This window comes from Cervus canadensis, chromosome 11, assembly GCF_019320065.1.
Source record: "Cervus canadensis isolate Bull #8, Minnesota chromosome 11, ASM1932006v1, whole genome shotgun sequence".
Classification (NCBI taxonomy): domain Eukaryota; kingdom Metazoa; phylum Chordata; class Mammalia; order Artiodactyla; family Cervidae; genus Cervus; species Cervus canadensis.
Genome location: NC_057396.1, coordinates 41,423,198 through 41,440,514, shown reverse-complemented (window position 1 = coordinate 41,440,514; position 17,317 = coordinate 41,423,198). Strand labels below are relative to the sequence as shown.

General features: G+C 44.6%; 1 protein-coding gene, 1 long non-coding RNA gene and 1 other non-coding gene across 19 annotated transcripts in view; 1 reads left to right on the top strand and 2 right to left on the bottom strand.

The window, feature by feature from the left end:
* The window catches only part of PPFIBP2 (PPFIA binding protein 2), a 166,207-nt gene that overhangs the window by 93,305 nt on the left and 55,585 nt on the right, over nt 1-17,317 (top strand). For 15 of the 17 annotated variants that reach the window (XR_006272024.1, XM_043481821.1, XM_043481824.1 and 12 more), the window contains 2 exons: nt 1,613-1,726; nt 13,859-13,990. Coding sequence is in view for 16 of the 17 variants with exons in the window: in XM_043481821.1 (XP_043337756.1) it covers nt 1,613-1,726; nt 13,859-13,990 (246 nt within the window). In the remaining variant the exon portion in view is untranslated. Of the gene's footprint in view, nt 1-907; nt 1,464-1,612; nt 1,727-8,829; nt 9,623-13,858; nt 13,991-17,317 lie in introns of those variants that run through there. The other 2 variants (XM_043481833.1, XM_043481834.1) reach the window with 2 other exon arrangements.
* On the bottom strand, nt 2,785-8,220 carry LOC122449805. Its single transcript, XR_006272027.1, has 2 exons — nt 8,145-8,220; nt 2,785-2,986 (listed from the first exon to the last, which is right to left on the bottom strand). It is a non-coding gene; the product is annotated as an uncharacterized LOC122449805 (long non-coding RNA).
* LOC122450678 lies at nt 3,086-3,214 on the bottom strand. The gene has a single exon (XR_006272177.1). It is a non-coding gene; the product is annotated as a small nucleolar RNA SNORA3/SNORA45 family (small nucleolar RNA).

The following is a 17,317-nucleotide window of genomic DNA, read 5'->3' as shown; positions in this document are numbered from 1 at the left end:
AGATTGTCATCTTTTTTTTCTTCTTCTTCTTCTACTTTTGTATCCCCTCAGTTTCTAAAATTATTCCTAGCATGTAGTAGGGGCTCAAAAAATATTTTTCTTGAATAAAGGTCACATTTAGAATCTTTACATATTTCGTCCCAATTTTCTACACCTCTCCTCCATTCATAACTTTGACTGAGTATTCATGTTCAGAGTATTCGTAGCCCTGTGTATCCTGAGTTGTATGAGTAGCTGGGCTATAAGCTATAGGAGGCCAGAGACCATGCATTATTCTTCTGGGTACCCCAGTGCATGACACCACAGTTGGGTACAGACTCTCTAGGTATCAGTCTTCACAGTAAGATTAATCACAGCATATCCTTCCCAAACAGAAACTCTGGGACCCAAGGAGCAAAGGCCACCCCTGGAATGCTACTCTTTTGGAAGTAGAGTAAGTAGTTGGAAAGGCCCAGACTGCTGATCATGTTAGGCAGCAAGGATAAGGTGCCCGTTTGGGGATTATAATCGAAATATTAGCACACCATGCATCAGCTCCAGGAATATGTTTCAATGATTCATTAATCACTTAGGAACATAAAAATGAAAGGCTTAAAGCAGTCGTATTCATTAAGATTAGTTCCTCTGTAAAAGGGAGATAATTCATAAAGTTTGTTTAAACACTCATAAAGGAATTCACACTAAGGCTCGTGCTCCAGCTATCTTTCCTTTACAGACTGAGAAATAATTTACCATCATGTATATGTAAATAGCGATGAGTCAACCATTGGTTAAAAACAAGAAGGCTGTAGAAGATCTCAGTTTACCAGTACTTGATTTCTTTATTTTGGCAGAGGTTTCTCATGCGCTTTCTTCCTCTTTCTGCTCTGAGTCACCTTTTAATAACAAACAAGGAAAAAGGGTCCTGAGGCTGTTTGCTGATAGAGAAGGCTATGAAAATCCTCTCAGTCTGTATTTCGGGAACAGTTTAAATGACTTATTGTAAATGGATTTTTATGAACTAACAATTCCAATAGACAGTCTCACTGTTCTTCAGAAAGACAGTTGTTTTCCTGCCACTGTCTACGCAGTGTGGCTTGTATATATTTATGACTTAGAGTCATGTTTTGGCCTGTGAAGCGCAAACCCTCTCTGCAGCCAAGTGTTGTCAGTGCTAATACATGCCCTTTACGTCCCACATTCCTTAATTGCTTCAGAACCCTCGCCTGATAGGTGAGCGGTCCTCACACCCTGATGAGAGGGGGAAGGTCATTGGCTCGTCTGCACAGAAGTTTGGATTGTGCTTCCACGTGAGGTGGCAGAAGCCCTGGCAAGCCAGCCGAGGGAGCCCTGTGGAGGCATAGAGAGCCAGAGTCCAGCCGGGAGGCCACTCTTGTGGCCGCTGGGTGTTTTCCCCCTGAGTCTGTCAAGAGTCGGAAATGTGACTGACCTTGTCAGGGTGGTGGCTGAGACTTCCTGGCCAGGTAAGAAAATAACCTGGGTTTCCTTCATCTAGGACATTTCCACCACCTGCCACCCGCCAAAAAGAATAGCCCTTCTTCTCGCATCCAGGGTCAGTGGTGTGTGGGGAGCCAGTCCTGATCCTCAACCTGTGCTTTATCTCTTGGGACAGGTGAGTGTCCTCACAGACCAAGTGGAAGCCCAGGGAGAGAAGATTCGGGACCTGGAAGTGTGTCTGGAAGGGCACCAGGTGAAACTCAATGCTGCCGAAGAGATGCTTCAACAGGTACGGGCGGGTGAGGCCCAGGGCCTTGGGTCCTGCAGCCGTGTGGGTGAGCCCCTTTCTGGGTCCAGGTTAAGGAGCTCCCTGCTTCCTTGCCAGTCCTGCCTGCAGGGACGGTTGGACGCCCAGCTTGCGGTGTTTACACAGCAGGTGAAACCAGAGGGGGAGGGCGGGGAAGGGCAGGCCTGAGAGGAATAACCTGTCGGGCTGGTTCCACAGATTCCCAAGGCGCTTTCTCCAGGCCTGGTTCAGTGAGGAGCTCTCACTATTCCCCCTCATCTTATCATGCCAACCACATGGGACACACGTTGGCTAACTCCTCATGACCAAGTAGCCCATGGTCTGGCTATCGCCTTTGTCCTATAAGTGGCATCTGGGGTTTTCGAAAGTCAGTTAGGCTTATTTTGTGCCTCTTTCCCACCCTCACTCTTCCCCTACTTGCTCTGTGTGCCTTTCTTTGATAAAATTGATCACATTATAACATAAATAATATTTTAATATAGTTTAATATATATCAAAATGAAAAAAAATTAGCTGCTCTTTTACCTTTTATCTCTTAAATGTCTTCTTGTTTCTCGTGGGTCCTTTTTGCTGTGTGTACATATGATATACAAAAACATATTTGCACCAGAGATATGATTTAGTCCTCAGATTTTCTATGCTTTACATCATAGAGGGAGTGTTTTTTTTTCCAGTTTAAATGTTACTGTTGTTGTCTTTACTATCACTTAAAGATTTTTTTTTTTGTAAAAATATTATAGTGAATTGACTTCCTGAACAATCTGACCCCATTGTAAATAATGAGCAGCAGTTTTTAGGAAGAGGTGTTGAATTTTTGTCAGGTGTTTTCAGAATCTGTTGAGACGCTAATTAGAAATTGTATTTTATGAACTAATGTGATATATCTAGTTAATAGGTTTCCTTAACGTGCATCATTTTTGCATTGCAGTTATTTTGAAAAATAAACCATTACTGAAGTTTATGTGTGTATACTTTGTAGCTCTTGGTATAGTACCTGGCACATAAAATGTGCTCACTAGTTATTTAAAGAATGAAAGTCCTTCTTTTATTTTTTTTATTTATTTATTTTTTTTGAAAAGCACTTAACATTTAATGAATTTCGCAGTATGTGGCTTCAAGCCACCAGGACACAAGCCCCACCTACACCCTTAATTTCTCCTCAGCTCTTCTGCTGAAGAATTTTGCCTTCACGATGACAGGCTGCTTTGGGAGCTTTCCTTTCCCCAGAACTTTGTAGTAACCCTAGAAGAACAGAGAAAAGGGTTTATAATGCACCACGGCAGTCACCAAGAGTATAAAGAAAGATTCCTGTCAATCTACTCCATCTAGCAGCCAGGGAAGGCATGTTTCTGATCTGGGCACTCATGGAGGCACTGATTGCCCTCGCCAGTGAATCAAGACCAGCAGGTTCTATCCGAGGACTCTAGCACACCAGGACAAAAGCTGTCGAGATGTGACTCTAGTCTCGGGCGAAAGTCCTTCTTTTAAAATGAGTGTGTTCAATTAGAAGACTGCTTATAATCCTTTCCCCCAAGTTATAACTTTTTTTTTTTTAAACTGGTCAGCATAAAATTCAAATTATTTCTCTACAGAATAGTAATGAACACAGGCTTTGAATATAACCTCTGGTCTCAGGATAAGTGTCTTACTTCCCAGGTATTTCTTAGCTTTGAGTGCATTTTAGGAACTTTAAAAAAAAAATCAGTATTTTTATGCAAATGTCTTTGTAGAAACTAGTTCCAACAGCTCTGAAACTGTTTGTAGTTCATCCTTTCACTGCTGATTAATAAGTTACCATGTTCTTGGCTTCATTTGATTTTCTGTTTAAATTCAGTGCCATTTCTCTTGCTCATCATATTCCCTGGAAATCTGAATGACAATAGGAGTTCTTTTCATTTTTAAAAGTTGAATCTTCCTTTTGAAGACTCAGGAGAAAAAAAATAGCCTGGTGGAAAAATCTCAAATAGCAGAAAAGCATTTTCACAGAAGTGCATAGGACAACCCACTAGATTATATTTTCAAGAAGGCAGAAGGTACAGTTCTGGGATGGGGACCAGGGAGGAAGATGACGGAATGCTGTTTTAAAAAAAAAAAAAGAACCTAGACAGATGTAGACCAGGAAAACTTGCATGTGGAAGGGAACGTGTCAGAAAAATGGCAGAAGGTTAATGTTTCAGGAAAGTCATGCCTGGTGAGTAACCAACCACATAATCGGAGGTCAGAAAATGGTCCATTGTGGTACCTGAGCTCTCTGACCACCGCCCTTCTGCTCTTCCAGGGCCCCCCGACACCCCTCTAGTGACAATGTTTCTGCTTCCTTATTGAGTCTGTGTACTAAGGAGTTCGATTTGGCTCCCCTCCTCCCTTGGGGAGGTTGCCTTGTCCTCCTAAGCATTATCCCATAGACTGGATTTTAGACTTTTTAAAACAATTATTGTTTTTTTTTTTTTAGTTTTTGGCTGTGCTGGGTCTTCATTGGTGCACAGGGCTTTCTCTGGGTGCAGCGAACAGAGGCTCCTCACTAGCTGTGGTGCCCAGGCTTCTCACTGTGGTGGCTTCTCTTGTTGTGCACCACAGCCTCTAGGATGCAGACTCAGTAGTTGTGGCCCACGGGCTTAGTTGCCCTGTGGCATGTGAAATCTTCCCAGACCAAGGATCAAACCCTTGTCCCCTGCATTGGCAGGCAGATTTTTATCCATTGGACAACCAGAGAAGTTCAACTTTTAGACTTTTTAAAAGTCGTAGGCTCAACTACCCTTTTCATCGTGTTTTTATTCTAAATCTCCTTTCTTGTGTGCTGTGGGTGAGGTAGCAGTCATGTGGTTTGCATGTACCATAAGTGGGTATCTTGGCTTGGTAGGTTTTAGAGGGTAGTAGCTCTTATTTGCTCCCTCTGGGGTTGAAAGATCTTCCTGAACTTAACCAAGTTATTTTTATGCCCATAACTTTGACCATGTTCTCTCAGCCCTTCAAGGGTAAAATGAAAGCAGTGTGCTATTGCACTCCTCTCCTGGAGGATCCTGAGTTAAGTTCTTACGGGGCCTCTGAGGCATCGCGCCCACTCATGTGTTTGCTGGGCTTGGTGGTGCCTGAACTGGAGATGGTTGGGTTGCCAGCTCTAAGTCCCACGTTGAATGTTCTGCACGTGCTAACGCTTCTCTGAAATCTGCTTGATGCTGTTTGAAAAGACGCTTAATTCTTGCACCACAGTGCTGAGGTAATGCCATCTATAGCTTCAAGTGTGTACATAAGTGTCCTCTTAACTGGGGACAGGCAGAGACTTGCCTGATCTGACTGTGATATCCTGGGCCCCGGGCTCATGGTAGAAGCAGGCATGACTCATGTCCTTGAGGCAGATAATGGACGCAAACAATTACCTTTTTCTGCCAGCCCTCAAGACTATTCTTGCCTGAGCCAACTTGGCCTCCTGTTAAAGGCCCAGGAGCTCTGAAGGAGCATGGGGCCTGCTGACTGCACATGGACACTGCTTCCCTTGGGAACGAGTTCCTAGCAGCCCTGCCCTTTGAACACATCCTGTTTGAAGAGGCAGCTGACCGCCCATGGATGCCCAGTGTTGCTAGATATTCCAGTTTTCACAAGAAGCTGGGACTATACATATAAGGATTTAAAGATTGGTCTTTCTGTTTTAACATCTTACTGACCAGAGACATATTAATATGTCTTTTGTTACCTGAATGTTATTACCTGAATGTATAAAGCCTGGAGTGTTTCAATATTCACTAACATAACAAATCAGCTGCAACAGGTATTAGTGCCTGTAAAAATCCCCAATAATGTGTTAAAAAAAAAAAATTGGCAACTAATTTAAATGGGAAAAAGAAAAAAAGTTTGAACCACACAATATTTACCTTCAGGCTAAACCTGGCCCATGGACCTCTGATCTTCAACCTTGATTCCAGACTTGGCCCCTTGGGCCAGCTGGAAGACCACTGTTGAGACAGGGTAGACTTAAGGAAACCCATACTCAACCACGTAACCCAAACCCTGTGCATCCATGGGCTCCAAACCCCACTGTGCTGTCTCTCCCCACAGCTGTTCCCCTGACCAATGTCAGCCTCCCTCCAGGAGCCCAAGAGGGAGGAGGTTAGTTCCACACCCGACTTGTGAGCCCAGGACCCCTCAGCCTGGCTTGGCCTGCCCCCTCTCCTAAGTGCTGATCTCTTTGTTTTGTTCAGTCACTAAGTTGTGTCCAGTTCCTTACAACCCCATGAACTGCAGCACTCCTGGCTTCCCTGTCCTTCATTATCTCCCAGAGTTTGCTCAGACTCATGTCCATTGAGTCACTGATGCCATCCAACCATCTCATCCTCTGTTATCCCCTCCTTCTCCTGCCCTCAATCCCTCCCAGCATCAGGGTCTTTTCCAATGAGTCAGCTCTTCCCATCAGGTGGACAAAGTATTGGAGCTTCAGCTTCAGCATCAGTCCTTCCAGTGAATATTCAGGGTTGATTTCCTTTAAGATGGACTAGTTTGATCTCCTTGCTGTCCAGGGGCTCTCTCCAGTACCACAAATTGAAAATATCAATTCTTTAGCGCTAAACCTCCTTTATGGTCCAACTCTCACATCTGTTCATGACTACTGATCTCTTAGCTCTCATCTGTTTTCTTCTACACACTTACCCATCTGGTCTCCAGAAAGGGAGAGCATGAAGACCTATGGGGATAGACAAGTGAACCAGGACCAAACAGAATCAGCACAGAGACAGGGCCACGTGAGATACACATAGATTATGGATACGTTTGAGGGCTTATCTGTAGTCTGTTGCAGAACATAGGGTGGGAACAGAGCATCCATGAGTACCCCTTGGGACTGCCTGTGATAACACCTACTCTGGTAAGGTCTCTGACTCACTGAGCATGTCTAGATTCCCCAGGGAACCTTCCCCATTAGGAAGAGACATTTCCCAGGAAATGTACAAGTGGGTATTCAAAGGGCCACAGCCTGAAACTATTTTCACTGGTCTGAGTATGGAGCCCACAGGGCTGAGATTTGCCCCTTGGTTCCTTAAGCAGGTCATGACGTCCCTGGTGGCTTTTTCTAGAGCGGCCTCCCTGGGTTCTCTGGGAGGTTCCTCTGCCTCTGATTGCTGACCCGCCTCCAGAGGGTGATGATTTCAGTGGAGAAGAGCTTGAATACAGAGCTGGTAGCCAAAGGGAGTACTTTGCAGAGACCGGCCGTCAGCAGATGTAATCAGTGTCAAGAACAGAAGCCACGTTTAGTGCCAAGAAGAAGAAAGGATAAGGAATCCGAGGTGGGAGGAGGAAAGGCTACAGAGCTCCTTGGAAGACACAGTCCAGCTTTGGGGAAACTGGGAAGGACCTCTGGCTCTATTTCAGTCCTCCTACCTGGCCTGGCGCTCCAGGCATCAGGTAACTTCATTTGTGTTGGCTGCCTCTTAGACGAGATCGGGCGCGTTCAGAGTGGTATGGCCGTAGACTTGGCTGCCTTTTAGGTGAGGTATGTGCTATGCTTAGTCACTCAGTCATGTCCGACTCTTTGCGACCCCATGGACTGTAGCCCACCAGGCTCCCATGTCTATGGGGATTCTCTAGGCAAGAATACTGGAGTGGATTACCATGCAACTAATTTAAATGAAATTTAACCCAGGAATCGAACCCAGGTATCCTGCATTGCAGGCAGATTCTCTACCCTCTGAGCCACCAGGGAAGGTGAGGGGTGGAGAATGACAAATGGAGGGGATTTGGAGTCTGCAGACATGACTTTCTGCAGATTTAACACTTGAGATTGATCTGGATAAGTCAGTGAACCTATGTTCTTATTTATAGAGAAAGAGGATGACAGTGTGGACTCTGCTCTGCCCACCTCTTAGAGCTGTAGTACAGTTCTTCCAGTTTTGTAAAAACTGGACCATCGCATAATGTCCCGGAAAGTGCGGGACCCAGGCTCAGCTCCAGCCCCTGAGTCGAGTGAGGGACCAGTGTGCCCAGATGTGTGAACACAGCAAAGCGTCGTCAGCACCCAGTTCATAAATTCCTAAAGAGCACCTTGAGGAAAGTATTTCTGCCTCAGAAAGGACATTAAACAGAGCTATGCACATCCTCCTGTGGGAACACAAATCTGTCCAGGGAGACAGGGCACTTGTGTCATGAGTGAAGAAAACAGGGATTTGCCAGTTATTCCCTAAAACTCCCTGTGGGAGATTCATGAGGCAGATAACTGTTTTCCTCAGGTTTATCTCATTTGCTGTTGAATCTCCAGACCACAGCGTGAAATAGGTGCTTTACCCCTTTTTACAGATAAAGTAAAGGGACTGAGGTTCAGAGAGATGATTTAGTTAGTAGGGACTGAGTCAAATCCAGCTTGACTATGAGCCCCTCTCCCTGAAAGAGACTTCCCAGCAGGGCCTTGGCCTCTTACCTCAAAGGGCAAAGGGAGACATTTTTCCTTTCAAGTCTTTCCTTGGCCTGTAAAGACCATTCTGGTTTCAGGTTGCCAGTCTGGCTACAGCCCTCCATCATTGGCCAGTAACTCACTGGGTCAGGTTCCACACTTAAAGATGGAGGTAATTGCTTCAAGATGTGGCCCTTTAAGGAGAGCCTAGTTGAAAGGCAAGCTCTTTTTATCAGCCCCACTCAGACTCCGAGCTTTGGAAAAAGGAAATGACGGTTTGCTCTGAGAGGGAAGCTTTTTTTTTCATCTCCAAGAAAGGAGATGTATTTGCCCTTCTGGAAGAGATTACTGGTCGTGGTGAAGTGAGGGGGGTGGGTGATAATTTTGTTCATTGGTTTTCTTCCTAAAGTTTCATTATCCAGTTTCATGGCCCTTCGTAGTAAGAAACACAAACCACCCTCGTCTCATACCACCCTCTGTTTATCCCCTGCCTTCTCTCATTTATACAGGCAGCCTTGAAACAATCAGGAGAGCAGACGTTATGAAACCGCTGCCTCTCATCTCCAGCCCCCTGCCTGCTCATACTGCCCCACCCCCGCCCATTATAGTAGCTGTGTGATTGGGATAGATCCCAGCAGGATCCTCCCGTGGGTCCGAGGAGGTGCCAAACCTTCTAGACAAATAGGCTGGATCCAGAAATCACTCCAGTCTTGGGGATGGGTGCTCAGGATCCAAGAATGTTATTCTTAAAGGGTAACCAGGATAAAAGAAGCTAGCAAGTGACAGGAAAAAGAAAAAAAGAAAGGTCAGAGAAATGGAAAGGGAGGATGGGGCTACACTGATGGGAGGATTCAGGGTGAGTCAGTGAGTTGAGAGCTGAGAAGTGAAAGTGCGGGCATTGGTCCCTGGAGCCAGGACGGTTTCTGTATTCTGCCCGCTGAAGGCAGAAGCTGAGTTGCAGGCATGCAGATGTTTTATTGAGAAGTAACAGGAGGATGAGGAAGAGGCAGCAAGAGTAGATTATTCTGTTCACGGCTTGGCTGTAAGGGGAAGAAGGGAGTGGAGAGAGAGAGAGCCAGTGTTCGCACTCACACCACACACAGAGTATGCCTGCCCAGTCCAAGCACTAGGGAGCTGATGGTGGTCACTGGAGGGGAAGGAGGTCAGGAGGGAAGGTTCTTTCAAATGTCAGAAATTTGATCATGTTTATAGCCTGAGGGATGGAAGCTGATGGTGAGGAAGAGATTAAATGCCTGTCAGATTGGATGATTAATGGCCCCACCCTAGAGGAGTGCAGACTTGGTGGGAACTTCCTCTAAGGCAGTGCAGAGGTGAGGGAGGGCCCAGGTCCCTGTGAGCAGGCTTCACTCTGCTCTACCGGCTAGAGGGAGAAACAGGACTAGGACTCAGAACAAAGCCCAGCGCTACTGATTAACCAGGAAGTAACCTGAGTCTTCGTTCAAGCTGAGTGAGGATGGCATGGAGGACTGTTCAGCCACAGGAAGGTGGGTCAGGTGGGGCAGTTCAGAAGAAAACTCTGGAATCAATGTGTCTTTTAACATATGCTTTTAATGTGCAACCTGGAAACTTACTGGGCTTGGGAGCAGTTCTTTCCTTTTTTTAAAAAAATTTTTTAATTGAAAGATAATTGCTTTACAGAATTTTGTTGTTGTTTTCTGTCAAACTCTGGAACAATTCTTAAGATGGTAGAACCTCACAGACGTTCTGACAGTTGCGTTCAGTCGTGTCAGCCTAGCCTAACACGAAAGGAGGTGTGGGCTTGCTTTCTCTGGGACATGATTCAAGAGAGAGAAATGAGGGATGATTCCAGGAAACTTTGAAACAAAAGGATGTAAGTTCAATGACTGATCAGATGATCTTTAAAAAATCTTTTCAGTAAATATGAGGAGAGGTTATTTGAGGAGAAGAGGGGGAATAGGGTGGGGTTTAGAGCTCAAAGAGAATGGAAAAGATTTGGAACAATCTCTGAAAGAAACCAGCCAGAGATGAATACAAGTTTTGCCAGGCAGTGTTGGAAGATCAGCTGTAATTAGATAGAGTAAATTTGCGTGGAAACAAATTGGCATCATTAAGTGACTTTTACCAGCAGTTCTCAGGCCATGGGGAGTGGAAACATAGGCAAAAGTCTTTGAGGTTTGGCACAGACTGGGCACACTGGTGAAGCAAACACACTTCAGACCTAGGGGCAGGAATGAGTTGGGGGGAGAATTTTCTGGTGCAGAAATGGTTCAATGGAAATGATAAGCCTTAAGGTATACGGTGGCTATGGAGGCAAATACTGCATGAAGGAAGTTGATAAACTAGGAAAATAGGGAGTTATTAAGTAACTAGTAGCCACAGAAGTCGAAATTAAAGATGTTTTGAATAAGTAAAAGTGCTAGTTGAAAGGTCAGAGGATTGTGCCTAGAGGGGAGAATTTCAGAGTTGAAGATTTTAAAAGCAAACATACATTCTGGATCAAGATGAGGGTCAGGTAGTAGTTTAGATGGTAAAGAATCTGCCTGCAATGCAGGAGACCCAGGTTCAGTCCCTGGGTTGGGAAGATCCTTAGGAGAAAGGAATGAATACCCACTCCAGTATTCTTGCCTGGAGAATCCCATGGACAGAGGAGCCTGGTGGGATACAGTCCATGAGGTTGCAAAGAGTTGTACATGACTGAGTGACTAAGCACACACACAACTAGGATAGAGGTCGTAGTACATAACAATGGCTGGAGGCCGTGCTGGGCCTGGAGATGAGGAAGTGGAGCTGGGCTGGGATAAGGCTGGCGAAGGCTGATTTTGAGTTCAGGGACTAGGATGGTACTTCTCAATTTTAATGACCAATACTGGGGTGATGATAATGAAAGGGCGAAGCACATGTTAATAGATGCAAGCTATGAGAGAGTATGTAGAAGTTTTACTAACAGTAGACCATGTGAAATTAAGCAACCCTAGGTTTCTACTTAAGACTTTGGTGTGTCTAATTGAAACGTCCACTCGGAAGGTTAGTATGACCAATCAGAACCCTGGCATTACCAATTGGAATGCTATTGGAGCTTGAATGCAACCAATTTGAACATTGTCTTTGTCAACTTTAACATTGGTATGACCAGTTACAACCTGGCAGTTAAAACAGCCAGAGGGATTCTGGCAATAAAGGAAGCAGAGTAGATTCTTATCTTCAAGAGAGATGCTTTCTGAAGCTTTTTTGATTCCTGCCTGTCTTGGTAGGATTGGGTCAAGATATTGTATATTGGGTCAATATCTAGGTCAAGATATTGTCTTATATCTTGACCGCTAGTCAATAGACAACTGCATAAATACCATCTTAAAAGACTCAAGCACTCCACAGGAGCTGTGTTTTTAACTCTCCTATCCCTAGGCCTTGGCATCTGATAGTTGAACAAATGACTGAAGTGTCATGGAAGAAAATTTTCTCAGTTCTCAGCACTCCAAAGCAATTGTTATTATCCTATGGACCTAGAGTTCTAGAATCATCCCTTTTTCCTTTTGCACTCCTGGCTGGGAAATTTGCACACATTGTACTCAGTCTCTAGCTGTGACTAGAACTTTCAGTTCAGTCGCTCAGTCGTGTCCAACTCTCTGAGACCCCATGGACTGCAGCACACTAGGCCTCCCTGTCCATCACCAACTCCTGGAGTTTACTCAAACTCATGTCCATCAAGTCGGTGATACCATCCAACCATCTCGTCCTCTGTCATCCCCTTCTCTTCCTGCCCTCAATCTTTCCCAGCATCAGGGTCTTTTCAAATGAGTCAGCTCTTCGCATCAGGTGGCCAAAATATTGGAGTTTCAACTTCAACATCAGTCCTTCCAATGAACACCCAGGACTGATCTCCTTTAGGATGGACTGGTTAGATCTCCTTGCAGTCCAAGGGACTCTCAAGAATCTTCTCCAACACCACAGTTCAAAAGCATCAATATAGATAATATTGATCATCAAAAAAGAATAGAACTTTAGGGTCTGAGTTTTATGCCAAAAATCACTCTGGCTTCATCTTTTTTCCTTACCTGCTTTACTTTTTACAGTTTATTTTTTAACTTGAATTGTCTGTTTGCAAACTGCCTCAAGTAGATGAAAGGACCAGTAAATCTTGGGCCTGTTTCTTCATCTTGAAATAGGGATGATAATGTTGACTGCTGAGTCCCTGGGTGGGGGTTTATTGAGACAATGTATGTAAAGCACCCAGCAGTGTTGAGCACAGAGGAGGTACTCAGTGAATGTGTGTCCACCCACCCTGCTGTCAACACTGGGCTCCCTTATCTGGCTAACTCCTTATGACCAAGCAGCGCCACCTTTGCCCTGTAAGCCAGCCTCATATCTGACTGTCTCAGGAGGAGCTGGGCTCCTCAGCCCAGCGCAAAGCTCATTTTGCTGAATTCTTTGGGTTCTAGATACTTACTCCCTCAGGTTAGCAAATGGGTGGTTTGTAGCCTGGCTTTCAGTGATACTGATGGCCTTTGGCCTAGGAAATCGTCTTGTCCAAGTTAAAATCTGTGTCTCATGTGGTTTGGTTTTATGAGGTGAAAACTGTTCAGAACACATGAAATTGTGACTGTAGGGTCAGATTGTTGATATCACCATTCTTGTACTAGGGTTGGGTTGCTTAAGATGATACAGAAAGTTCAGACCATGGCAGGATGTCCTTTCCATCTGCTCACTTTGGTGGTTACCTTCCTAGGGCCTCTGAGGGCCATATCATAGTCTCCTTGCTAGGACTTGTGTGTCCAGTGTCTGTCGGGTGGCAGGATTTGGGATCTCATGGAACATTGCATTTTTGCCCATGGAGGAATGTTACCCCTGGACTGTGGGAAGTCCGCCTGGCTTCCCCCCGCCCCACCCAATTATTTTTATTAGTTGGAGGCTAATTACTTTACAATATTGTAGTGGTTTTTGCTATTCAATGACATGAATCAGCCATGGGTGTACATGTGTTCCCCATCCTGAACCCCCCATCCCACCTCCCTCCCCATCCCATCCCTCTGGGTCTTTTGAGATCCTTCATAGTTCCTAGTAATGCTGAGCAGGTGTTTCACCTATCACCTTTGTTTTTCATCTTATTTATGCTTAGTAAGTGCATGAATTAATGGCAGGTTGTTGTCTGCTACTATTTTAGGCTTGGCAGGACTACTAGGAAAGATACATATCACAGAAGATTCTACTGTAACCATTCAGGAAATAATCACCAGATATCTTCTTCATGTCCTAGCTCCCTTCTAGGTTCATTGCAGTGAGGTCTTACAGTGAGATGTGTGAAAGACTGGGCTGAATATTGAACTAAGCCCAGGAGATGATATGGAGACTTTGGTTTTGAAATATATATTATTAGCATTAGCTTGTTTTTTGTTTGTTTGTTTATTTTGGTGCAGAGACTCTGCTGCCTTTGCTTTAAAAATAGACATGGAGAAATTTTGTTCTCTGCGCCGACCCATCTATTTTTCTCTAACCTGGAAATAACGAACAATGGTTTCTATGGACAAATGTGTTTTTTTGAGAAATGTAGCTCACATTGACTCGGAGCACAGAGGATAGCATCAGGGACTGTGCAATCCCTGAGTGACCCAGCATCAACCCAGGCCTGTCCCAGATAGAAGTGTGGCTCACAAGTAACGGTTTCAGTGTACAATGTAGAGACTGCCTTATGTGCTATGAATGGAGTTACAGTTGTTCCTATTGCCATGGAGGTTTACAATTCTGAAATCTGTTTTTGCCTGCAGGAGCTACTAAGTCGTACATCTCTTGAGACCCAGAAGCTCAATCTGATGACCGAAGTGTCTGAGCTGAAGCTCAAGCTGGTGGGCATGGAGAAGGAACAGAAAGAGCAGGAGGAAAAGCAGAAAAAAGCAGAGGTGAGTGCGATAAACCACATTCTGGGGAGGACCCATACTATCCTAAGCTCAGATCAGAGGAAGCTATCCTAACGTGGCCTTAGACCATCTGGTCAACCCCAAGCCTGACAGCCACTGAGTGCCAGAAACATCTTTGCATCAGAGACTCAGTGATCTGTTAATACCTAGTTATCGGGTTTTGCTGTGGCTGCAGATTTCAGTAGTGCCCAAACCACCCTGTTTTGGCCCTAGGCTTTATCCTCCCTCAGGCTGCTGGCAAGGATGGAAAGGATCAGACAAGACTCAGAGGGACACGAGAGGTCTTCTGTGAGAGATGATCATGTGCTGGGATGGCCACTGTCATTGTTCATGGAGTCTGGAGACATTCTTTAATATGCATTTTAGTGAGCCGGTTGCAACCCCTAGATTTTGTGTTTCTTTTCTCCTGATGGTTCCTGTGGGTGAGCCTATACACAGGCTTTCTCTTAGAGAATGTTTTCCTGTGACTTGTTTTGGTTTTGTTTTCTCAGGCTTCATACGCCATTGACTGGAGCATGCCAGATACTTTTTTTTTTTTTTTTGGATAAATGTTTTGAACAAGGTTTAGGCTTAGAGCTCAGAACAGTCTGCTTTAACTTAATGTAGCCACCTTCTGTGTGTCTCTACTATTTGTATACCGTGCATTCTGAGATGTGACTAGAAGAGTAGCCTTTAGGTTTGGAAATGCCTTGGCTCAATTAACTGACCTAACTGATTAATAACTCTTTGAATTTCAGCAAGTTAACTACTTAATCTTTCTGAACTTCCATTTCTTTACCTGTAAAATGGGTAACTGTGTTATGAAATCAGAAAAAAAAAATAACAAAAGTTAAGTCTCTATTGTATGATCTGACATCCTTGCTTCCATTCAGGCATATCTAAAATCTAAAGGTGGATGTTGTTCCTTTCAATTAAGTATCAACATCATCGTCCTCTGAAACCTGGCACATTTGTGTTTAGTGGGTAAACACTGGTAATGGAGACACTGCTAATATGTGAGGCATGTTCCTTGTGTTGCTTTTGAGAACATGCTCATTAGTAAGAAGTATAATTGCCAAAAGAAAATTTATCTCCATTAAGCTGAGGACACTATATTCTGGTGATTAAGAGTGCACGCTCTTGAATCAGATCTCTTGGCTGTAATCCAAGCTCAGCTACTCAGTAGCTCTGTGATCTTCAGTTCAGTTCAGTTGCTCTATTGTGTCTGACTCTTTGCGACCCCATGAACTGCAGCATGCCAGGCCCCCCTGTCCATCACCAACTCCCGGAGTCCACCCAAACCCATGTCCATTGAGTCGATGATGGCATCCAGCCATCTCATCCTTTGTCGTCCCCTCCTCCTCCTGCCCCCAATCCCTCCCAGCATCAGGGTCTTTTCCAATGAGTCAACTCTTCGCATGAGGTAGCCAAAGTATTGGAGTTTCAACTTCAACATCAGTCCTTCCAATGAACACCCAGGACTGATCTCCTTTAGGATGGACTGGTTGGATCTCCTTGCAGTCCAAGGGACTCTCAAGAGTCTTCTCCAACATCACAGTTCAAAAGCATCTGTGATCTTAGAAAAGTAATTGAACCCCCCCCCCCCCGAACCTCTGTTTCTTCTTCTATAAAATGGAGATTAGTAATACTTACTATTTGCTCAGTTGTTCTGAGGAAGGAAGGAGATCATGTATATGTATAGTCCTTAGCATAGAGCTGGATAGCAAGCTTTCATTAGTTACTCACTGATTGTGTTATTGAGCATGCTAGAAATGGAAATGTAGACCTAGCTATATTATTGACCTACTGCAAAGTTCACACAGACTGAAAGCTTATCTGTGTGAAGTGTCAATTGAATAGACTATACTTCTTAAATGTTCAGAGAGAAGCAACTGGATTTTCTCCAGATTTAGAGTTTTTACCAATATTTCAAGACATGTAGTCACATGTGGATATACATTCAGGCTTGGGGGCGGAAGACTTAAAATCATAGAGACAGCTCAAAACCATGGAAAGAAGGAAGGGAAAGAGAGGGAGGACTATTATGTCACACAACTGGAACAGTCTACGATTTTAAAAGCTGATCACACTAGATCCAGTTGGCTTCACCATGTCATTAGAAATCAGGTTTAGTGTCTCATTTAGTTCTGTTTCAATCCTTGTTCTTGGTTTCCCGGATGGCTCAGTGGTAAAGAATCCACCTGCCAATGCATGAGGCGTAAGAGATGTGGGTTAGATCCCTGGGTTAGGAAGATCCCCTGGAGAAGGAAATGGCAACCTGCTCCAGTATTCTTGCCTAGAAAATTCTGTGGACCAGAGGAGCCTGGCAGGCTACCGTCCATGGTGTCACAAAGAGTCGGACACGAATGAGCATGCATGCGCCAGCCTTATTCTTAGGAAGGCTCTCCCATGTGTGATGAAGGTGGGCAAGGATAGCCTTAGATCCTAGTAGCCTAGCGGCCTCTGCAGAGAGGGAAAGATTCTCTCTTTCAAAGGTTCCCCAGGATTGCATCTCATTGGGCTAGTTTGGCTCAAGTGTTTTGTTCTGAACCAATCACTGTAGTGGGTGTGGGCCCACGTATGGGTGTGTGTGCGTGAGCCTTAGAGTCAGTTCATGGCAGTAGAATGCTGGGTTAGCAATGAGCTGGATCAGTTCAGCTCCTTTCTGGATAAGGAAGGGGAGCCCCCACTTCTGGGCCAAGTACCAGTAATGCAGTCATTTTACTGTTTGCTCTATTTTTTCTTTTCTGAAGGATTATTTTTCAGTCTGAGATTTTGTTTTTGTTTTCCATTAGGCTGTTCATGTATGGGGCACCATAAGCCCTAAGCTCCTGGCCTCAATCCTACCAGATAACAGCCCTTCCCAGCAGCTAGTACAAGCATTAGGTTTCCACGTGGAGGAATTTTTCAGGCCGTTGAAACTTGTGATATTCAGTGAACAGCCCCCTGACCTGAAACAACTTTCTCATTCTTATAATTGAACAGGATCTTTGCTGGTATGTTCAGACCCAACACTACTGTCTGTAACTATCTGGAGCTTCTGAGGCTCAGAGCCATGCAGAGGGCTGCTTAAGCTGCACTATTGTCCTGTGCGTGAAGGTGTTTATTTTGTGTGAGATGTTTGGCCAGCTCAGGTCACTGAGGGTGTAGTAGCATGATTAAAGGGAATGTTGCTTCTCATCCTATGCTGCTGCTATTTTTCTAGTGAATGTACTTAGCCTAAGGCCTGATTGCTTGTAGTTTGAAAGAGGCAAGACTTTTTTTTTTTTTCTTTTTCTTTTGAGGTAGCCAGATCTGAACAAACTTTCTCTGTGTAGCTCAGGGTTTATC